This window comes from Amblyomma maculatum, chromosome 3, assembly GCF_055883805.1.
Source record: "Amblyomma maculatum isolate TAMU_Amacu chromosome 3, ASM5588380v1, whole genome shotgun sequence".
NCBI classification, from domain to species: Eukaryota; Metazoa; Arthropoda; class Arachnida; order Ixodida; family Ixodidae; genus Amblyomma; species Amblyomma maculatum.
In genome coordinates, this window is record NC_139346.1 from 26,788,942 (window position 1) to 26,813,487 (window position 24,546).

The 24,546-nt window shown below is 46.7% G+C and overlaps 1 protein-coding gene across 2 annotated transcripts in view; it reads left to right on the forward strand.

The window, feature by feature from the left end:
* S6k (Ribosomal protein S6 kinase) overlaps positions 1 to 24,546 on the forward strand; it is a 96,695-nt gene that overhangs the window by 34,359 nt on the left and 37,790 nt on the right. For both annotated transcript variants that reach the window (XM_084597392.1, XM_084597393.1), the window contains exon 9: positions 7,682 to 7,772. In XM_084597392.1, coding sequence (XP_084453518.1) covers positions 7,682 to 7,772 — 91 coding nt within the window. The remainder of the gene's footprint in view (positions 1 to 7,681; positions 7,773 to 24,546) is intronic.

Consider the following 24,546-nt stretch of genomic DNA (forward strand, 5'->3'; position numbering starts at 1 on the left):
CACGGTCAGATTATCTCATCTTCGAGATTAAAATTGTAGATCTAAGCGCTTCATTTAGAGCAGTGTTCAAGTTACTAATAATGAATTGATCGTTGAGAACTATGGTGGCCTCTCTTTTTAGTGCACATTCATGAGAGTCTGATAAAGCTAGGAACATGCACAAAGAAGCACTCTGCACAAAAACAACTGATCTACTTTGCCCTGCAGAGCAGAGCACTGCTTATGAACAGGCTGCCTGTTTACCAGGATAGTGGAGTTGCATGTAGAAAGAGAGGTGTCTTATTAATGAAACCAGAGTAGAAATTGCTTAGTGCCAAGTCTACTGGGCAACGTGGGGTATTTGAATGAAGCAGGTTTTCAAATGATCTAAACTGGAATGAAAAAAAACCATTGTGAAATACTGTTCAACTGCTTGCATCACATTTGTGTCGCTGCCATTGTACTCAACAACGCTGTGTTCTCAGTGCTTCACGATTAACTTCTCCTGCAGCGGGAGCTCATTTGAACTGTTTGTGGTCGCACCGCGTCACTTCTGGTGGCCCGAATTGTTACACCGGTTCTGACGTCTGCATAATGTGGTTGCACATCTCTCGAGGTGTAACTCTCATTTTTGTCACGCTTTAGGGTGGCAGCTTGGATTAATCAGGTTAGTGGAGTAACTCAGGTGTGATGTACATGAGTTTCATCTAACTAGTCTAGGTTTGGCATAGCGTACACAGTCAAACCCACTTATAACAATACTGGTTTTAACAATATATCAGATATAACAATGGGCAGCTGCTACACCGTCGGGTTTGCCATTTGTTCTATTGAAAAATGAACCACTTATTACAGTGCTGTCATATTATAGTCATTATAGCAATCAAATAGGGTCACTGAAAGTCAACAAAAACGTGGAAACGCGGTGACCACAAGACGCTAACAACACCAGTGCAGCGGCGATAAAAAAAAAAATCTGGACAAAGCATGTTGAGCCAATGAATTGGTCGGGTACGCCGGGAAAGTTTGCATGGCGCAGAGACTTGGGAGAGGACGCAGCGCTTCCTCAGGTGAAGGAGGGAAGGCGTAAGGCGCTGCTATCTGAGGGAGAGCTTTGAGCGCTCCCCTCGAGACTGCCTGTGGCCTAGGGAACTCGCCTCCTCTCCGCCTCTGCACGATGGAGGAGTTTATTCTTAGGGTGCTCTGACCGTGGTGTGCTGCACTGTCCTCCCCTATTTGCTTTGCCCAGGCCCCCGCTTTGCAGTTCACATGTTTTGTGGCAGGCATGCAGCAGCGTTCGTACACATGTCTTTCTAGCGTGGTTCTCCTAGTGTGCCATCATCGTTGCCACAATCTTGCTGGCTCTGAATTTTCCATGAAGAGCAATGGAGGGTCGTCCTTCAGAAAGCGCGACACAACTGGCACAGAAGAGGAAGGGAATGGTAACACCGCTAGAAGTTAAGCGGAACACTGTACATGAGCACAAGGACGGTGCAAAAGTGCAACTTGGTGTGCTAGTAGGGCCTGACGCATCTGACAGTATCGACAATCATCCGCGATGCGCTGAAGATTGAGAACAAAAGCGATGCCAGTGTTGCCCATGCGATGGACGACTGCCGGAAAAGGGTTCGACATGTGGCCGTCAAGAACATGGAACAGGTGCTCTACCAGTGATTCTTGAATGCCCGTGCAGCGAGCCTGCCTGTTAGTGGCCCGATTTTAGCGGAGGCACTTATTACCTCTTGCGCAACACCTATTTCCAGCCTGGTGGTGAAGATTGGATTCGTTGGTTCAAAGAGAGATATGGAATTGTCTGAAAGGCAGTCGTGGGCGAGGCAGGATTACTCGATGTCGACGCTAGGCAAAAGTGGCTTGAATAAACACTTCCTTACATCCGAAAAGCATACGCCCGACTTGTACAATGGGGACAAGACTGGGCCATTGAAAGACACACTTTTTCAAAGGCGATCCATGTAAGGGCGGCAAGCAAAGCAAATTGCGCGTGACTGTTTTCTTGTGTGCCAACATGGACGGTAGCGACAAGTGCCTCGCCTTCGTCATAGGAAAATCCAAGAATCTTCGCCGTTTTCTACCGTCATAACGGGAAAGCCTGGATGATGCGCAAAAAATAAAGGCAAGAAATAGTACTTTGACGCTTTAGCTCCACGGATGTCATTCTTGCACTTTTTGTAACTTTTTACTACTTAAGTTCAGTTCAGTCGTTCAGTTGTGTCCGACTTTTCGTGACCCTATGGACCATATCACGCCACGCTTTCCGGTTTCTCACTATCTTCCTAACATCACATAACTTCATCTGCAGCGCCTCGAGGATGCCATCCAACCATCGCGTTCACTGCCTACCCCTTCTCTGGTGACCCTCAACCTTTCCCAACATCAAAGCTTTCTCCAGCGACTCCTCTCTTCTCATCAGATGACCAATGTAGCTCAGCTTTAACGTTAGAATTTGACCCTCCGATGAGCAGTCAGGGTTTATGGTCGACAATATCAACTGATTTCATCTTCTGGCAGTCCAAGGAGCTCTCAAGAGTCTCCACCAGCACCACAATTAAAACGCGTCAATTCTACAGCGGTCAGCCTTCTTCACAGTCCAACTCTTTCATTCATACATCACAACTGGAAAAACCATAGCACGAGTTATACGGATCTTGGTTGGCAGTCTAATGTCTCTGCTCTTTACTAGGCGGTCAAGGCTAGCCATGGCTTTCTTTCTCAGAAGCAGGCGTCTCCTAATTTCATGGCTGCAGTCTCCTTCCGGGGTAATCTTGGAGCCCAAGAAGAGAAAATCTGTCGCAGCTTCCACTTCTTGTCCCTTAATGCTCTAGGACTTGATAGGGCAAGACACCATGATCTTTGTCATTTTAATATTCAGTTTAAGCCCAAACTCCTCACTCTCTTCTTGTACGCGCATCAGAAGTCTCTTGAGTTCCACTCCAATTTCTGCCATTAAAGTGGTATCATCCGCATATCTAAGGTTGTTATGTTTTCCAGCAATCTTCACTCCAGCTGAAGACTCGTCCAGATCGGCCTTCCTCATGATGCACACGGCATATAGGTTAAATAGGCAGGGCGACAGTATGCAGCCTTGTCTCACACCTTTCTCAATCGGGAACCAATCAGTAAGACCATGCCCAGTTCTGACTGTAGCTTCTTGTCTTTCATACCAGTTCCTAAGGAGACAGATGAGGTGAATTGGAACTGCCATCTCTTTTAGTGCTTGCCACAATCTGTTGTGATCTACGCAGTCAAACGCTTTCACATAATCAATAAAGCAGAAGTAGACGGGTTTCTGGAACTCTCTTGCTTTTTCCATGATCCAGCGAAGGTTGGCAATCTGGTCTCTAGTTCCTCTTCCCTTGCGAAACCCAGTTTGCACGCCCGGAAGCTCCTGATCCACATACTGCTCCAGCCTGCCTTGGAGGATTTTCAACATTGCCTTGCTAGCATACGAAATAAGCGCGATGTGCGGTAGTTGGAACAATCTTTGCCACTGCCTTTCTATTGAATGGGGATGTAAACTGACCTCCTGCAATCCTGTGGCCACTGCAGGGTTGTCCACAGTTGCTGACATAATGTATACAGAACGTTAACAGCGTCATGGTTGAGGTTTTGAAGCAGCTCAGCTGGAATGCCATCAATTCCGCTAGCTTTGTTCTTAGCAAGGCTGGCTAAGGCCCATTCAACTTCACTCTTTAGGATGCCCGGCTCGAGATCAGTAATCACAGCCATCTTATTTTGGGTTTGCGCATCCGGGTTCTCCTTGTACAGTTCTTCTGTGTATTCCCGCCACCTCTTCATCTCTGAGGCTTCATTGAGGTCCCTGCCTTGTTTGTCCTTTATCACGCCCACCTTAGCACAGAAGCTTCCTTTGATATTTTTCATTGTTTTATACATGTTCCCCAATTGGCTGTTGCCCTCAACTGCATGGCACAATATGTTCAGGAAGACATTCTTATCTCTCCTTGCTATTTTCTGAAAATCCGCATTGAGAACCTTGTATCTTTCGCTTTCCCCCATAACTTTTGCCATCCTTCTTTCCTCAGCTATTTGCAAAGCCTCTTTAGATAATCAGTTTGCTTCCTTGCATTTCTTTTGCTTTGGAACTGCCTTAGTAGCAACTTCTTGTATTATATCACGAACATCAGTCCACATCTCTTCAGGCTCTCTGTCTTCTATATCTAATTCTTGAAATCGATTCCTCACTTCCACAGCATATTCTGATGGAATTTGATCCAGATTATACCTGAAAGGCCTTCTAGTTTTCTGTGTTTTCCTCAATCAAAGCTTAAATTTGGCAACTGGAACCTGATGATCGGTGCCATAATTGGCCCCAGGCCTTGTTTTTACTGCTTGTATAGTGCTTCTCTATCTCTGCCGGCAAAGAATATAATCAATCTGATTCCTGTACAGACCGTCCGGTGAAGTCCATGTGTACAGGCGCCTCTTGTGCGCTTGAAAATGAGTATTCGCTATAGTCGGGTTACTTTCTTGACAAAACTCTACTAGCCTCTGCCCAGCTTCATTTGGCTCACCAAGACCGAGCTTGCCTGTAATTCCGGATATTTCTTCACTCCCCACCTTAGTATTCCAGTCTGCTATGAGAAGAAGGACGTCTGATGATGGAGTGTGGTCTAAAAGGCATTGCAGGTCAGCATAAAATCCCTCAACATCAGCTTCTTCAGCAGTAGTGGTTGGTGCATAGACTTTGATAACTGTTATGTTGAAAGGGTGACCTTGGATCCGAAGTGAAATCATTCGGTTGTTTTTGGGGTTGTACCCTAGCACTGCTTTGCCGATTCTTCTGTTTACTATGAGAGCGACCCCATTCCTTCTCCTCTTATTTGTGCCCACAATAAAAGACATAATGGTCGCCGGAATTAAATTCTCCCATTTCGGTCCACTTGAGCTCGATGATACCCAAGATATCTATGACGACATTCAGTTTATCTTGCGTCATAGATTTTACATTCCATGTTGCTATGTGGTATATCTCCTTGCAACATCGGACTTTCCGGTCTCTTCCCGACACATCCACAGCTTGGCGTCCTGGAGCTACTAGGAATCTCCCTTTGGTCATCCCCAGTAACATGTGGGACGCCTTCCAACCTAGGGGGCTCATCTTCCGGCGCCCTGTCATTAATGCTATTGTGACTGGCCATAGGGTTTTCTTGGCAGGAAATACTGGAGTGGGTTGCCATTATACTCTCGTTAAACGGAACCTTAAGGGACCGGGAAAATATGTTCCGTTTACCGAGAGAATGGGTTCAGCATTGCGCAGTCAGCTTCCACGGTCCCGACACGACAGGCAGGCGTGCAGTTTGTGATTTCCGTGGAAGTGAATCCCGAAATGCAAAATTTCGGTAATAAGGAGAACAATATACAATGGGCAAGAACTTTACTGCACAAAGTACACAGCGAACATTGTTTTTTTTCTCAGAGTACAGGAATATTAAAAAAAAAAAAGAAAGAACAGACCGCTTACTCTTCTGCTGGTAGGGTAGTGGGAACTGCGATTTAATTTAATGGCTGCTGAAAAATGATTTTATGCTCCACGTTGTAGACGTTTTCAGGGTCGTACTCCTTCAGAATTTCGGCCAGCCGTCTTGCTTTCCTCTCTCCGCATGCCGTCGTATCGGCAGTGGCAGCTTCCCCTGAAATGGCACGGAACACTACACCATTCCGGTCTTTAAACCTAGTTAGTCACCCGTCGCTGCACGAAAAGCCTTCAATGCCGAGCTGGAGAGCGGATTCTTCTCCTTCGACACGAATGAGTGGTCCGCTGATGGGGATGTTTTCGCTGCAGGCCCTTCGCAGCCAAAGCACGAGGCACTTCTCCAGATCCTCGTGGTCAGCCACTCGTAGTCTTTTTCGCTGGGGACCAAAGCGTGACGTTTCGAATGCCGCCCGCAGCTTGTCCTTGTCTTGGAGGATTCTCGTCAGGCTGCTCTTCGGGACGCCGTACTTCGTCGCAAGCACCGTTTTAGTAAAGCGACCACTCTCGAAGTCATTGATGATATCCATCTTCTTTTCCAGTGCAAGTGCATCATGCTGTCGTTTCTGCGCAGCCATCGGATCCTGACCTCGCGGCAAAATGTTGCTACGACACCGAACAAAGGTTCTGAGGCTTACGCCTAACTGAATACGGAACAGCACGCACACCGCGACAACAAGCAGCGACGCAGCGCACTGTGTGAGAAAACCCGAAACTGCCGAAACGGCCAGGAGGTCGGGGATGTTGAGGGGGACAGTGATGCGCACCGCGATGGCGCTGCATTTGCCCAACTAGTTTTGGTTTCGAGTTTGCTTTTGGTTCTGCTTGTGCGATGGTCGAAAAACTTAAGTTCCGATTAACGAGATTTTTTTTACATTGCGTTGATAGAAAACCAACCAACTCTGATCAGTTTGTTCTGTTTAAGCGTCTGTTCCGTTTAACCGATTTCCGTTTATCGAGATTTTACTGTACCTTCTCCAGTGGATCACATTTTGTCAGAACTCTCTGCCGGGACCTGTCTGTCTTGGGTGGCCCTACACATCAGAGCTCACGACTTCCTCTCTCTTTCCCGGTCTTTGCAGCAGCACACACTACACATGCGCTGATATGCCAGCTCAGCCCGTGGCAGACAGAATGTTGGACGCTTACTCCAGTGTGTGTTGTGAACTCTCTGTGCGATACGCAGCTTGTGTTGCCATGCTAACGTGTGGCGTTGCATATGCTATAGTGGCTGCGGCTGTTAAAAAGCGGCATACTTTTCTTTTTGCGAGAGTCTAGCGTTGTCGCATCTATGAATCAACAAAAGCACGCCGTCGCCTGCGATCATGACACCGGCTTCTAGCATTGCTCGCTTCAAAAGGGATTTGCAGCTTCCACGCTTTCCAATGATTTTGTGGCAGTGGACTCCGCCCTCCCCAAGCACGGCATGATACAAATCGAACCAGGCTTGCTTGCGCAATCAAGCCATGATGGGCACTCTGCAAAGTTCGCTCCCCGCCACCAACTAACATCAAAAATAGTCAAAAGATAAACACACCAAGACGTTGTCGCTTCGCAGCATCTTGGCGTGCTGCCAATAAATGAGTTGTGGATGCGACTGCCAAAAAGGAGGGACACACCACCAACTAATGCCAACCTCTGTGAATACATAAGCGCAACTGGACTTCACTCCTTCTTTTAACTATCTCCTGCTCCCCATTCCCCTCTCAACTTATGCCTTGTGGCAAACTTTTCGGGGGAAAAAAAAAAAAAAAAAACGCTTTTTGTTTTTTCAAATTCTTTGCGGCAAAAGGTGAGGGGGAGTTCATTATGCGGGTGGCTTGATTATGCGACAAATATGGTACCATTTTTCATGATCGCAAGCGACGTCTCAAGCCGATTTCTGTGTATCGAACTATTGCGCGATCCTGTTCAAGTTCGATATATCCGGGTTTGACTGTATTGCAGTTTTGTTTGCTGCAAATGCTGCTACAAGGAGCCTGTTCTCAGTTGCACACTGCACCTGGGCTCTTCCAACTACCTAAGCTAGCTCAAGCTGCTGGTTGTATTAACTGTTGAAATTTGCATTGCAGATTACAGGGCTGTAGAAACTAAAGAATATCTGGGGTTGTGGATTAACAGAGTTAAACTTTTACTCTGTGTGACTGAGTAGTCGACCATTGTGCTCACTTCTGCCCACAATGGACTGTGCAGGGCTCCAGAGATCCTCACCAGGACGGGCCATGCCAAGGCAGTCGACTGGTGGAGTCTGGGGGCACTCATGTACGACATGCTGACTGGCGCAGTGAGTAACAGCCATCATTTCACTTACCCCTGCACATTCCTATGATATCTTTAACTGGTTGCATTGAACTTTTGAACCGTGGCTCCGAGGAAGTGTCCTTGAGCGACTGCTAGGAGCTCCGAGAGTGGTCACTTGATAAGAAAATTTGAGAGACACTTAAGTCTGCTTGAATGTTGAAGCATTGTTGTCCTTCAAGTAAAGTGTTTTCAAATGAGGTTTTCAACATGTACTAAGCTTCTTCGAACCAGGCTTGTGCAATCAAGCCCCCACGGGCACTGTGCCAAATTCTCTCCTTGCCACTGCAGGATCTATCAAAAGTATAGTCGGAAGATAAACGCGCCCCAACGTTATCACTCTTGGCGCGCTACCAGCAAATAAGCTGTGGATGCGACGGTCGAAACGGAGGGACGTGCCACCGAACGTTTTTTTTTTAAATTGCGGGACGAAAAAGTGGGAGGTGGATTCATTATGTGATTTAAAAATAAAACAGCGCAAAACACAGACGAAAGAATAGAAAGAGACACCACAAGCGCTGACTCTCAACTGATTTTTAATCATCGGAAACACTATATATAGGGGAACACAACAAATACAAAGAGAGCACATGTGGCTACGTGTTGTCAAGATATGCCACTTCACTATCGCGCAGTAACAGCGAAGGTTTGCTGACGCACAACCTGGTTCTTTTCCTCATCTCAAAGGCTTCAACGATTTCACGTGTCAGCTGCACCGGGTGTTTGCACAAAATGTCGCTATAATGGAATAAAGGTGAACATGATTGGCATTCATGGCAATGGTCTGTTAAGTTCGAGGAACGGGCAGATACCAGGGAGCGGTTATGTTCACAGAGACGTGTGTTAATGCAACGTCCCGTTTGGCCAACATACACTTGACCACAGGCAAAGGGAATTTTATAGACCACCCCCTGACAACAAGGAACATACTCCCGGTCATTATGTGAGTAGGTTGACTACACGACAAATACAGTATCATTTTTCACGATTACAAGTGGCGTCTCAAGCCGATTTCTGTATATCGAATTATTGATATATCGAAGTAAAACCTTGTTACAAGAGACACCCAAGAGACCCGAAAAAGATGTTTCTTGTAAGCAAGGTCTTTTGTAATCAAAAATTCTAAAAGCACTGTGTTGATCAGTTTATTGCACATCAGCATATAAATTAATAGGGAATTGCTCAGGAAAGCTTAAAGAAGTTATTTGTGCTATGTATTTTTGTGAGTGCAGAATGTATTTCTTCCCAAATTTTGGTAGTAAAGCACTTCACTTTGCAAGCCTAGCTGTTGCTCTAATACTTTTGAAGCACTCTTACATGCTCGTCACCTTCAGATGTTGACACTTTTCCTCTGAAATGTCCTCATAGTCATCCTCTATGGCACATGTGCCATTTACTTGCGCGAGAATTGCACAGTCTGTAAGCTCTTTGGAAGCACATAAGATCCGCATCTGCAGATACGAATTCCTCAATATATTCTGATACCTCAGCAGTCTCTTGGATGCTTGCCGAAGCTTCAGCTTCACATATCCATATATGGACCCCCTTACATCATATCATCACATTTAAAGCCTGCTTGTATGAAATAATTTTTCACAGCTTCACTTCTCAGGCCATTCCAGACATCTGAAATTGCCTGAACAGCAAACTTCGCATCAATTATTATTGTACAGTCTTGCTGCCCGTCGAGCAACAGGCGTTCTACCAATCTTATTTTGTACAGCAACTTGACAGAGTGCACAAGTAGGGTGTGGAGTTTGGAGGGAAAAAATAACTTAGGTGGCTCTGAGTATGAGAACTTTGGTGCTGCAAAAAGCATTGTCCACAAAGAGAAAGGCATCGGGATTCTGAGCTTTCATCTTGTGATAAAATTTTAACAGCGAGGAGTTAAATATGCTGGATGTCATTCATGCTTTTTGATTTGCTTTGAAGGTGACAGTAATGCGATGCCAGTGGCTGAAACCACGGGGTTGCTTTGACTTCCCAATACTAATGGGGAAGCACTCTTTCTCAGTTCCGTACATATACAACGAAAAAGATGCTGATATGGAACAGAATTTAACTAAAGGAATCTGAAGTGCATCATTTAAGAGTTGGTATGTTTCAGCTACATGCATGAGCACACCTGGATTGTGTCTCTTCTAAATAGTCTCTTGTATGCTGTGTTGTTAACATGGCAGACATAGGGAAACCAACCAAACCATTTTCAAGTGCCTTTTATAACAGAGTGTCTTTTGTAACGAGATTTAACATTTCGCGATCCCCTCAGAGTTCAATATATCCGGGTTCGACTGTATTGTATTTGGTGTGCGTGTTTGTCTGCATATTTGACATTGGTGCATAATGATTCTTTGCCCTCTACACACCTACAAACACTTCGCTGAATTTGCACAGGCACGAAAATGGAGCTGCAAAGAAGTATCAAACACACCGCAGAAGGAGACTTGTGTTTAGCCTGTTCCGTACCTACAAACATGGCTGCTGCAGTTGTCTGCGCAGTGTTTCAGTGTCAGTGTGTGTAATGTCTGGTTACCGCAGCTGTGATTTGCAGCTGCATTATGGTTGCCGTGTGGGACAGTTGTAGCCTTCTTGTGATCCACGCGATACGATGATCACTGCTGCTAATCACAGCAAGGAAACTCGCTGAGACTGTGACACATGCCGGTTGAATTCTGGTGGCTTTAAGCCTGTGCAAAAGTGTTGCTCAATGCCGCCATCATGACACACTGAGGGGGATGGGAATCATCCACTTGACCCCGAAATGCCCCATCTGCTTTGAGAGAAGGTTGGGGAACAACCGAATGTAGTCAGAGGGGCTCGATTTCAAAGAGCAGAATAGGCTGTCCTCTCGCTCAGAAGCGACCCACCAGTGGCGCCATTAGTGAATTGCTCTTGGCCAGGATGAAATGCCAGCCCGTAGTGATGCCCTAGAGAATGCATGTGAAGGCATTGTTTGGGCAAAAGGTAAGCTGGTACAGCATGGAAACAGTGCATTGTTGGAAAGGAGGAAACCTTGCTGAGTCGGACTTCAAGGGAGTGCAGAAAAATAGTCCGAATTGCCCGAATGTTGAATTATCGAATGGCCTCTCAACAAAAATAGTGACAAGGCAGTTCCCATTTCAAACAGTATGCTGCTGTGGGCTTGGCTGATATTTGGGGCCAGTAACCACTGTGCTGCTGGCTGGTGGCGAAGCTCTGAAAATGAAACAGTGCAACAAACGGGGGCTTGTTGATCGTCAGTTTGCCTGCTGTTGTTGAAGCGTTGCAGGGGCACAGGAAACAGCATGATATGCATTTCAAGCCGAAGAGAAAGTATTCAGATGATCACTCGAGCAGGTCATACCACGACACAGTGCCCCTTTGGTAGCACAGCCAAATTTACATATGCCATGAAAGGACGTTCAACTTGGGTAAACGACGCTTCATCAAGCTTTCATCGCCTTAGATTTATACATGGGCATTTGACGGTGATGAGTCTATCTCAGATCAAGCGGGGTTGAATTAATGAGTCTTTACTCTACATCCATGCTTCATATTTAAACAATCTCAAACAGTATGTTTCACTGGGTGCACACTCTTCGCAACTAAAATACATTCAAAGAGGAGTACCGCAGAGAGTATTGGGACCTCTGTTGTTTCCTTGTGTGTTAATGATGTGCAAGATATTATCTCTGATCCTAATACAGTCAAACCTTGATATAATGAACACGCATCTAACGAATTATTGAATATAACGAACTCTTTCGAAATATTTCTGTCAAAAACATGTATTTTTAACTTCCCGTAGCGAACGCGGTTCGGCACAAAACGAATATTACGAACTTCGCGACGCCAAGTACTACCTCACTTTAATAGCAGGAGGCAGGCTTCATTGCACTACATGTGTGTTATGCGGCGCAGCAAACGTTCAGGATTACCTCACAGGCGCTGACAGCACCACAGATGCCACGACGGCTTTAGGAGTTGACAGCCGAAGAAATCTATGGCCTCTGAGATTACCCCCATGCTATGGTGGCTAGAAGGGGGAGGTGACGCCAACGGCGGATGGAAGCCGCTCCTCCATTTCAAGCCGGGTGTAGGTGGCGCTGTTGGTCGTAGTGCAATGCATAGTACATGCCGCTCGCCTTGAGCCACGGTATACGTATGCCTGCCATGCGTGCAACGCGTCGGCCTTTCAGTGATGTTGTTGCAGGTAATGGTTTAGCTCATTAAACGCTAGACGAACTTGATTACGGCTGACAGAATGCAATTTTAAGCCGTGGTGGTGCAGTGGTTAGAGCGTTCGACTGTTGTGCCCAAGGATGAGGGATCTCATAACCCAGCCGCGGCGACCTCTTCAAGGCGCCCGTGGGCTGTGCGATGTTAGTACAAGTTAAAGAACTCCAGGTGGTCGAAATTCTGGAGTCCTCCACTACAGTGTCTCTCATAGCCCGAGTAATTTTGGCACGTGAAACTCGACAAACAAAACAATTAAATTCGATTGGTTGGTACTCCAATACTTCTGGTGCGTAGAATATTGGCGTATCTATCCTTTCAGTTTCAGCAATTGAAGGCTCTTGAATGAGTCCCATCTGGTCGAGATAGGGAATGTCGAAAGTAGGAGACAGACCAAAAGAATGAGGCTGGAAGGATGTTTCGGCTCCGTGCGGTCGCATTTTATTTCCACAACGTTGTTTATTGCCCCAGGGCATAAAATATTATGTAAGAAGAAAATTAAAAGGGGTATTAAATGAAAGAAAAAAGGTTCGCTGTTCTTTGGTAGATGTTTTCCACCTCCTTCAGTTTCAAGAATACTCCTAAAAAAGTTACTCCTAAAAAAATGTGATTGGGGATCCAAGCAAGCAAAACAAAGCATAGCAAAAATTTATTGCACATCATAGTAATAGCAATGTACTGCATCATAACATTTTGGGTCATTCAAAATAACAGATATATCTTCACATGCTTTTATGTAATTAGAAAGAAAAAACATAAAACATTGGATACCAACACTGCATCCATCGCTTGGCACTAAGAAATGGGGAGGCAATCACTTTCCGCTAAATAAAAAAAAATATTACATTCAACCTTGATTAAGGGGGGACCCTGGTCTTAAGACTATTTTTTATTTACTGGTAGATTTTGATGAAAATTGTACCATTTATGCAGCTTTTTGTGCTGATTTCAAATATGTACATTAATTTTATGTAAGCCATTTAGTTCTGAAGATATTGAGCATTTTATGTTCTCTGTTTGGAGGTGAGCTGTCAGTAAAACTACAAGAGTTATAATAAAAACTGACAAAAACTGATAAAATAAAATCAATTTAGAACACACAGAGAATGCAGAAATCAAGATTTAATGTCCTGGTTCCATTTTAACCAAAGTTACAGCTTGTCAAAGTTCAGAGACCAAAAACCCACCTTGACACTTCAGAAAACATGAAATTTTTAAAACCTTTCCTTATTAATACTACAAATTCATTTATATTTTTGCACTGTACATGAGTTTACCTTTCTGTTGCAAAAGGAATTATAGCAATATCATAAGTAGAACCAGAGATATCGCACCTCCAAACATGTATCATCCTCAATATTTTGATTTTGAGAAATTGAGGAAAAACGTGTTGATAAATTTTTGAAGCACCAAAGCTAACAGTAACTCATTAAAGTGGGTTCTGACTAGCTTCTGATGTCAGTGCATCATTTACATCAAAGAATGAAATTTCTGGCGAACGGAACGCATGGTCCAGAGGCCGCCACCAAGACTAGTGCGTTTGCGTCGTGACCTCCGCAAAAGTTGGTGCCAAGTTCTGGCGCGCGATCACCATTCTCACGTTCATGCTGTAAACGCAGTTGGCCTGCAACTAGTGATAAGCGACCGTTGCTCGTCTTGCACCGCGTAGCATTCAAAAGAAAGTTTATTTCGACAAGATTTGGGATTCCGCGCAATCTTCTCTATGTTCCGCGAGTCGCGGGACGCTGCTTCGCGACTGCCGCTGCGGCTGGTCGCGGCACTGCCTCATAGGACGATCTATCCCAGCGTTGAAAGCTGCATTTGCTCATCTGCGCCCTCACGATTCCGTACGCGGCAGATCGTGCCGCTCCTCTCTATCGCACTGAGCATGACCGGCTATGCTACGTCGTTATCAGGCCATCGCGGACTCGACGCGGAGCGTCGGCGCTTCGTCATTGATTACAGATAACCAGATGCGGCGATGCAGCGTCCCCGGCGCGTTTATCTCCTCTCGCTATTTTTTTTAGGCTAATAACGAAGCGTGAATCTCAGTATTGCGCATTTCGCGTTGTGGTTACGATGAGGGAACGGCGCTAGGCCGACTAGGCCTAAAGGAGAGACCTTTTCAAAATGGCGCCGTACTGCAAGCAGTCGACGCCGCCAGCCAACCAAAGCTCGCCTTTTGCTCACCTGCGGTGGGAGTCCAACAGCAGGGCGTGTTTCACGCAATATTGTTCCTTTGTTTTCCGTTTCGGTGGGCTCGCTCATGGTCACCAACCGAGATACAGGAATGGCCTGAATCGCGATCTTTCGAACGACACCAAGATTATGCCCGAAGATCGCGTATTTCTCGAACTGCGGGAGATCGAAATTCGGAGCGATTTGACCTCAGTTTAAAGGGCCACACGCGCAGATTCTCGTCTTTGGAACGCTGTAACACGCGAATTAGGTGATATTTTTCAACGAAACTTCGGAGATAGCTGCGAAAACGAGAAAATTGAAAATCCGATTTTCTGACCGATTTTCGGCTGTAAAGACCCGGGTCCCCCCTTAAATATGCAACTTAGAGCACCCTCCTAAGCTTCAGCATTTTCATTCCTTCCTGCTTAGCATTGCGATTACAGTTGTGGGCCTTAACATAGAAGTGCTGCCTAGTAAGAACATGAAACTTGATAATTTTGGTAGTAAGGAACATACTGTGATTTTTTTTTTTCGCTGGAGTTCGTCTGTTCGACGAAGTTAGACACTCACATCAACATGTCAGCATGCGAAACACATCTTGCCATAAACGAGAGATCACGCTGGCAGCCGCGAACAAACAGGAAAGCTGCCGCACCGTCCATACACCGTGCAAACCTGCACACGCGCGCGATCACGTGACTGCATCGCCAAGCTGACCGCAGCGCCACCGCGGCCTTCGCGGCAGCACATAAACCAGAGGATCACTCTTTCTCGGCGGATACGCCGGCGCTGGCGCCACCTCCCCCATCTAGCTACTAAAGTCCCTTGATAATTTGAAAGTAGCGACACTTTCCTCCGCGCCGCGCTTTCCTCCTCGATTCTCCTCGCGCGACGGCGGCGAGTGCTGCGCACGACCCGCTTTTTCTCCTTTGCGCCTGCCGGCCGGCCGCAGCAATGAGTGAAGCGCGAGCTTTTGGGCCAGGTCTGCGCTCCAGGAGTGCACGAAAGTTTTGAAAAATTGCGAGAAAAGCATTGAGAATGCCGAAAGTAATGTTCATGAATTGATTGGTTTCTTCTTAGAACTGTTTGAATGGGGAATACTGATAAACAAAGCTTTCAGACTAGTTCTGTGCTGCAGACATGATAAGGTGTTTTACTTTGTACACCTAATCTAGTACTGCCTCTGACTTTGTGTTTGTTTTTTTAGGGCGTGAAATCTGTCACCGCGGTAAAACTTCGGAAAACGATCCAGGCTGGTGCTTTGAACTTCACCAGCCTTGATTTCGCTGCTGTCAAGCTATCTGTCTAAGCATAGTATATGTCACGTGATCAACCATGAGATTGGATTATTGGTTAATTGCACATGTATTTGATCATTTACTGGGCCATATTAATTTAATTTAGTAAATTGCAATTAAAATCTAAATTTTAGCTGCAACATCAAACCGTATACCGTTGGAAAGCTTAGGCCAGGTGTAATGGCACTGTGCTAGTCAGCGATCCGCAGTAATCTGCGTTAATTAGTTAATTTTGTATAAAACCAAACTTTGAGCTGTTCCTTGCCGCTTCGAGGCAAGGAACAGGTTTTCCACGGCTGTCTTGATATGATGCTGATGGAGGAATTAAATAATTTTATGAATACGCGGCCACTCACTGTCTTCGCGTGTGGTTAAGAGACAGCAGGGTACACTGGGAGAAGTGGTGGGCCCTATTGCCGACACACTGAAATTCTGGGGCAAGCATACTGTGGCCTCATGCGCTATGTAAAAGAGCGTAATTTCATTGAACGCAAAAATCAAATAAAAAAACGGGGCACATAAGCCTTCAACGTGCGGAAATGAGAAAGCATATAACTGCCAATTCATTAACTATCGCTATATTATCTATCACTATATCTACTAATGCCGTCAAATGACCTATCATAACTGTCACTATTCGCAACAAACACTATCACCTCACTATCCGGGCCTATTACTCTCATTTACTATTAATATCCGTAACAGTCACCATCATTAGCCATCACTATTCATAACCATCACTATTTAATCTGATGCTGTCCCATGACCCATTGATATACTTCAATTTTCATTGACTTACGTTGTCAGTCATATCTCTATTACCTCATATCTGACGAGACAACTATACATTGACTTTTAATTCTTATACTTTCTTATTTTCTCATAAATGGAGGTGGGAAAAGAGCAAGCCACAGAAATAACTGACTGCTGTCAGCTCGAGGCTCATGTCTCTGTCGAGGAGGCTTCCTTTGCTTCAGGACAGGTCGGTGAGAGAAAATTAATGGAACTGCGTTGAGCCTCAGTTTTTTTTTAGAGTTCGTATAATATTGGCGGCTCAAACCGGTCTTCAGTGAAATGTAGCTAGAACATAGAGCGATGAGTTAATCACTCAGGCTAGGTGAAAAAAAAAAAATCTTGCATACAATTGAAATGAGTAATATGTTACAGTGCAAAGAATTGTTGCTCGCAAAATGGTCCCCTATCTTTACATCATAACTATAATCATTATTGATTGTTTAAGTTTCGTAAATACAGAAAATTGATGCAATGATTCTGGCTGATTTGACATCGATGGGAAAACGTTTCTCGCAGTGAATGAATACGCGGAATCGCGGTTTTAGAGCTCCAGCTTTCAAAGCGAAGGTAACCTGCCAACGCCTAGTAGTCATGGTAAAAGTGGAGCGTGTGCGATTATGTGAACACCCCCTGCACATTGGCCGTATCCCTGATAAAACAAACGCATACTTTTTAACCCACGCATGCTTTGAAGCATGGCAAGACACTTTCAAGAATTGAAAAAAGAAAATGCCGTACGACCTAACTAGTGCAGATTACCCGCAATACCTCGGGTTTACTTGCCAAAGAGTTTTTCAGGGCCAGCATTCATTGCTTCTGAGTAACCAACGCGCACTACAAGTACAAGCTTTAAAGACTAGCTCCTCTACAAGCCCTAATTTTGATTTTTAATGAAGGAGGCCAGGGATCCTAGCATAATCGCGACAAATGCAATCGAGAGACTGTACTTTTCCAGTTATCACTGACAGCAAAAAGCAGATTATATTGCCGTATTTCTGACTACAGAAGTCGACAGCGTGTGAAATGATGGAGCCTTGGAGCCTCGCAGAATATTCAGCATGCTGCAGAGGACGACCTTATTTTTATACAATGAACATGTTGCCGCCGCAAAAATATTGAGGAGCAAGCAGGAATAGAAAACGCAGCCTCAGGTGACGCGTTATTACGGGGAGTGAGAAAGGCGCATTACGTCGCAAACAACCCTGTTCTTTCTAGGAATAAACTTCTTTCGACTAATCTTGTGAATACATCGACTCTTGCGCAAGCCGTCACGCTTGCCTTGAGGTATCATGAATACTGCATAACCATCTTCAGACCACTTGCTGCAATTGTACACGCAAAAGCACGGCATAGAGCTTGCACGCTGCAATAAAAGCACAGCGCGCAATATTCGCTCGCCGAGAATAGGAGAAAAATGGCGCGAAGGAAAAAGAAAACACGAGGAAAACGCCGGAAGTGCATTGGTTTCCAAGGGCAACGGCAGGGAGACCAATCGTCACTCAGAAAATCTGGCGGAGAGCCGGCCTTCAGCGAAGGGGCGCCCAAGGGGCGAGGAGGAGGCGAGGAGGTAGCGCGGCGGCGGCAAAGTTCAATCGTTGGCATAACTTTCAAAGTATCAAGGGGCTTTTCTAGCCACCATACACGCGCACCTGTTTGTGCGCACGAGGTGATCTCGGAGGCCATAAGAAATCGTTTGTATCTCACAATCGCCGACAGCGTCGCTTCAGCAGCGGTGGCAGCGGCACGATCGAATGTTGTTTTTTTGCCTTTTTGGATGGAGGAAGGAAACAACTTGCTCTTTTGGTTTTTGCGCCATTCGCGTTTTTTGGTTTTAGTATTAGCAGAGGCGTGGCCGTCGTAGCGTTCGGCGGAGGCTGCGTAGGTCGTCGTGTCGAGTGTGGTGCGCGGGTGTGCGTAGTGCTGCGATGGCGGTGAACGTGAAAAAAAGAGCAAAACTGACGTTAAAGACCAAGCTCAAGATAAAGGCAGTTTACAAGAGGAGACTGATTGACACTCTTCTTATGAAGCAGGACTTGAAGATCTACTTTCTGGGAGCATTAAAGTGGCATGGGACAGCGTGAAAGGCGAAACGATTGCCAACTGCTTTCGGCACGCAGCTTTTGTTCCAGCAGAGGCCCGCATCAAGTGACGATGGGGACGAAGCAGAAGCAGAGCTCCGCGAGCTTCTGACATGAGGTGACATGCCCGCAACAATGACTGTAGAAGACTTTGTAGGCGGTGACGACATTGCGGCGACCACGGCTGTACTGACGGACCCCGAAATCGCTGTGGACGTTTCTGAACATCCCGCAGACGAAGCTCAGGCTGACCGTGCAAACGTTGAGAACATTCAGACTTCACAAGAAGTGCTTGCTGCATTGGATTTACTGCGCCGCCACTACAGTGCTATTGAGAGCAGTGGGTTTGCCCTTGTTGAGCGTTTGCAAACTGTGGAACAGGCGTGATACGGAATGCGATCAACACAAAAAAGCAGGCCGCGATAATGCAGTTCTTTGCGCGTAAATAAATGGACGTGATCCAAGAAGGCACCCTCCAAGTTGCTGTGCCTTCTCTGATTGAATTTTGCTGCTCTTGCATGGATCTTCTACGAAATTTTATATTACGGATTATGGATAGAGCGAACAATTTTCCGATTTTTTAACTGTTCGTTATAACGAGGTTTCACTGTATTACCCTCCTATGCTACACTGATGATCCCGCGCTCCTTATCATTGGCAAAAATGTCAAAGAATTTGAAAAGACCTATAACAGAATCTTAAAATTTGTTTTAGACGGGATGAATGAAAACTGCTTGCAAGTAAACACTGCAAAAACATGTCCACGGGAATTTTTACATTCGCTCTTCGAACGTGACCACATTCGGCACTTAGTATAAGAACAAAGTGCTCGCTCGGAGCCCCTATCACCTATCGGTAAAGACCTTTGCCTTAGGTCTTTCTGGTCAAAGTTTCGAGATATCCGCGTTATGCCCGAAAACTGCTTCGAGATAAACGGGAGCTAATGCATAGCACCTGTGGGAGGTGAAGACACGGCGTGGAAAATTTTCGACTGAACCGATTTTTCTAGATTTGCGAGTTCGTGTTTACGAGGGTTTACTTGCATATCGTACTGCCACTAAAAGAAATTATGCCTTCTTTGCTAATCTATCCAAACTTGCACCAAATACATTTCAGTACAACACCAGTCATCCCCAGCACTGGCACGTTCCTACACACCGTAATAACTATTCCCTGCAGTCTTTAACAGATACACATCGATCAATGTTAATGGGGACGTGGGGATCAAATGGTGAAAATTTCGCGAAACATCAGATTTGATAAAAAATCACATTCGGAATCTACAAGTCCTGTTCATGATGGAAAATAGTGCAAAAAGTACACGAAGGACGGAAGGACGACACGTCCTGTTCAATCACATTGCAAAACAAGTTCTGAAAAAACTTATTTTTGCGACCACTTGTAGCAAAACACAGGCCGAAATGTCCGCAAAAATGGTCGATTTCCGAGCGCAATAACTCCGCATCCATAACACTGATCGCGAAAATTTTTGTACCACTGGAAAGCTTGTTTCACCGCAGTACTTCTTCCATCGGAGCTACTTGTCTAGGATAAAAATAAATGCACAACTTTTTCCATCGGAGCTACTTGTCTAGGATAAAAATAAATGCACAAACACCAAAAATGCAAAGGCCTCGCAGACATGGAGGAAGAAAAAAAAACTAGGAGGGAGTGTCACGGCGGAAAAGTGCAGCCTAGTCATAAAATATAGTGGAAAGCGTCATGGGAAATTGGCAGTCACGTGACACGGCAAGCGGTAGCCAGTAGCTGGTTTGTGCGGTTTCACATGTTGAGTTTCCTCTATCATTTCGCTCGCTCTGCACTGACGGAATGCCTTCTGCAATGCCTGCGCTAGAAACCTGAGGGGCGTGCTGCGAGAAGACGATGGATGGAACTTTGGACTTTTAGACGGACTGATGCCGTATGGGCTGCCGCCGCCACACTGTGCACCTGTGTTTTTTCACTACGTTCGGCTGGGTCCCCTCAACTGCGTCATATGAAAGGCTTGTGGGCTCGGCGCACAAAGACGAAGCACAAGAACATGAAGGACGAGAGGAAGCGCTGATCATTGCTTAGTCTTTGTGCGCTGACAGCTGAGTCCCACAAGCATGGAATCAAATCAACTAACCCAACAAGTAGAGCCATATGCTGCGTGCCGGTATGCTAAAACTACATGGATATACCGCCCGGGGCTGTCGCTCCAACAGTGAGTATCCTGTTATGCGCACTCCTCGAGAAACGAAATGTTTGCTTGTCATCTAGGGCATGTGCATGTACAGTCAAACCCGGTTATAACGAACTGCGTAATTCAACGCAATTTGTTCTCTATATAAAGTATTTCGCTATAACCAAACCCGTTTATAACGAACTTCAGTACCAAATTCGTTATACACGATGTCCAGACAGCGCAGCGAAAACGCACTAACTAAGGAAAAACCGTGCCGCTCACCATGAATCTACAAAAGAAATTTATTGCAGATAAATGCTCACTTATTTGCAGTAGGCAGTGATCTTCGCCTGAACACTGCATTTAACTCCATCAGCGAGAATCGCACTTTCCACACGCGACATCATTTCCACAAACTCCAGTCCGCTTCCCCGTATTCCGGAGCAGTATCGGCGCAGCAGATCGGTAGCAGCGAGGGCTTCGTGCAACGTCGGGCGAGGGCGATCGTCCTCCGGCGGCGGCTCCTCGGTCTCCTCGTTCGCACCAGATGCCAGCATGTCGGCAACAATTTCAGAGTCCAGCGGGCTCGCTGTCACGGCTACGTTGTCGTCAACAGTGAGAAAATCCTCCAGGGCAACTTCTTCGGGCACAGCGTCCGGAACATCAGCGAGTTCTTCCCACAGCGTGGCAACATCGCTGTCATCTTGCACAGTGCGCGCTTCACTAGCAGCTTCTGCATCCTCTCGACATAGTCCAGCATGGTGGAAGCAGTTGCGGATTGTGGATTGCGTCTTGCCAGGCACAGTTAACCATTTCTATTGCGGCCAGCAAATTAATCTTGAGCTCGTCGTTAACCCGCAATTTCACCAACAGCCGCTCAACGACGCGTTTCCTGTAGCCCAGCTTGAAAGCGCGGATGATCCCCTGATCGAGGGGCTGCAAAACCGCTGTTGCGTTCGGTGGCAGGAAACAAAGCTTGATGTTCTTGAGCGTGACGCCGCAGTGGTGCGCAGAACAGTTATCGAGGAGGAGGCAAATCTTTCGCCCGCTCGTTGCAAGTTCCTCACATAGGCACATAGGAGACTTGAACTTGCCTATGACAAGCGGCCGCAGCTTTGATGAACCGTCCATGTTTGTCGTGAGAAGAACGGTGACTCGGGCCTTATTCAATTTGCCGCCTTGGCACTTCTCATTCTTTAGCGCCAAGGTTCTGCTCGGCAGCAGTTGCCAAAACAAGGCAGTCTCGTCGGTGTTAAAAATATTGCACGGTTCGTATCTCTCCGTGACAGCACGCCACACGTCTTGCACCCACTTTTCAGCACTCTCAGCGTCCACTGCTTGGCTTTCACCTGCAACCACCTTCCCGGGGATGGAGTAGCGGTCTTTAAATCGTTGGAGCCAACCACTGCCCGCTGTAAACCCCTCGACGTCCAGGACGAAGGCAAAATCTTTTGCCTTCTGTTGTAGCATGGGGCCAGAGACCGGCAGATTTCGCGCGCGAACGTCCAAGAACCATTGGTACAGCGCTTTCTCTACTTGGTCGTAAGCCGGCTTGCGGTGGCGAAAGCCGTCACCATTTGGTCGTTCCTGTGCATTGCCTCTGATGGCCGACTGGTTTTTCAAAATGGTGCTTAACGTGCTCCGCGGAATCTTGAAATGCGCGGCAACGTCAGACTTTTTTTCAACGCGGCGAATTATCTCCAGCTTGTCGGAAAGCGGTAGGGCACGCCGCTGCTTCGTCGTCATCTTGCAGGATGTAGCGCCGGAATGCAAGCCAGCAGCAACGTAGGCACGTCCGGAATCGTGAGGATAGCAGCAGCACGACTTGCAAACGCGAACAAAGAAAGCTCCGAGGATGCGGGAAAGTTCGCCACTGACGCGTTCGTTGTTCGGAGGCTGCCTTCCCTTCGCCCAAACTTGAAACCAATTCTGGCCGGTGTTGCTTCTTTCTCGAAGCGCAATAGGTCCGGAGCTGCTCGAACGTCTTTGGTGACATGGTAGGCAGCTGCCAAATAGGAGCGCTGCAAAGAGAGGCTGGCCGATGGCGCGGATTTTAAAGGCTACTCAAGCTACTCCGGGCGACGGCCGCGCATGCGTACAGGAGGGTCCCTCGTGGAAGCTGCTGTAGAGAGCCCCTCCTGCGTTTTACGGAAGCGTGGCATCGGCGTAGAAGCAGCAGAAGCACCCTAGCGGACGCGTGATGACGTATGCGCTGTGTGAGACCTTGGGGAACGGAGCCGTTGCCAATCCCCCTCCCATCTGACAACGGCATGCGCTAGAAGTATTGCGGCCCGGCAGCGTGGGCTGCCCGGAGAGAACTCGGAGCCGGCACAAAGGCCCGCCCGTTGACAGGTGTTTGGCGACCGGTCGCGCGCGCTGAGTTCGCTATATCCGGTGTGTAGTTCGTTATAAAAAATACATTTTATATGCATAATGCTAGTGGAAATTCGAGTGTTCGATATAAAACATAATTCGCTCTATCCGAGTTCGTTATATTCGGGTTTGACTGTATTGTTCGAGATGAAACTTGTTTGTTTCACCTCAAATACACATTATGCTGGAGCAGTTCTCTCGGCATGCAACATTATGTCGAAGTCATAGTCTCCCTGACGAAACCGAGGATGAAAAGCCCACCTCCAGTTCTCACCAGTGTGCCTATAAACATTTGTAAACAAAGTAACTTATGTGTTACGATGAGACTTCGGTAGTTCACTCCGAAGTCTCGTCAACTTTCTGTAGTTTACTCCGGTAGGCTTTCGCTGGGGCATTTAAAGTCACTAAAGAATACCATGTACGCTGCTCCTTTTCAGTCTGGCAACTATGTTGGCTAAATTCCCAAGAATCGTTGCGCGCAAGAGAGAGAAGGGAGCGGCGTCACGAAGTTGGCTTGTGGAGGCTGCGCACGCTCCCTCCTAGTTTTTTCTTCCTCCATGCTCTCTGAGCCACTCCTAGGCGCTGATTGGTCGCGCTAGTCACGTTGCGCTCAGCGTGCTCTGAGTGGCTGCTGAAAAGCTCTCCATTGCTTGCGGCGTCTGCTCCCGCCTCATTCGCACATGCTTTTGTCAACTGCTCGGTAGTTTGAGTCCGCGGCTGCCGTTCTATATTTTTCGTCACCCCCACTGTTGCGCGAGGCTTTGTGTGGCAGTGATGCAGCGGTGCGCAGTGCAGAAGTATAGAACGAAGTATGCATGCGGGAAGCGTGAACTCAAGCCTCCTATCCAGGAAGAGAAGCGGTCAGCAGCAAATAAATCGGACGAAGCGAGGACTGAGTCGAAATCAACGCTTCTCGAATGTCAGTTTTCTCAAAAGTGCTTTTTGATCCGACTGGCCTGCTTGCAGAAAGCGTAGCACGGCAATGGCTTGATTCATCTTAAAGCAGCACGAAAACACAAGACTAAAAGGAACAGGAGAGGACACAAGCGCTTGCTTGATTTTAATGAGGTTTGCTGCATTATATTCCTTGATAAATTCTTTATGCAGTGACATTCCCGTATGTTTAAAATATGCTATCGTTTTTTTTTTACTTTTTAGCTAGAGTAAAATCTCAGTGATACCAATTCGCGAAATTCTCCGACCAGAGTGCATTGTGTACAATATGCAAAATTTTGGATGGTCTGAACACTCCCACAGGTCTATTCACACTTGCAACTCTCGAAGTACGTGTGACCGGCAGTCTCTTACGAATGCGCGAACTGCGACCGCAACCTTGAGCACTGCGGCTTGCCCGCACGTCATTGACTCTGCGATCGGTAGCCGCGCTGTATGTACGAATCACGAGCAGTTCGCGGTGACGCGTGGTCCGCACCTCGCCGACGTTGTGATTTTCTGTCGGGCTCACGCCGCAAAAAGCTTTAAGCGGCGCGTGGCCCACAAACTGCAGACGGCACATTTGTCGTAGCTGGCGGCGACATATTCGGTGAGGGCGCACGGACCGGACATCGCTGACTCCCTGATCGCGATCTGGGAGCAGTTTGCAGTGCCGTGTGGCCCGCATGTCGCCATCTCCAGTCATGCTGTATGTGCCGC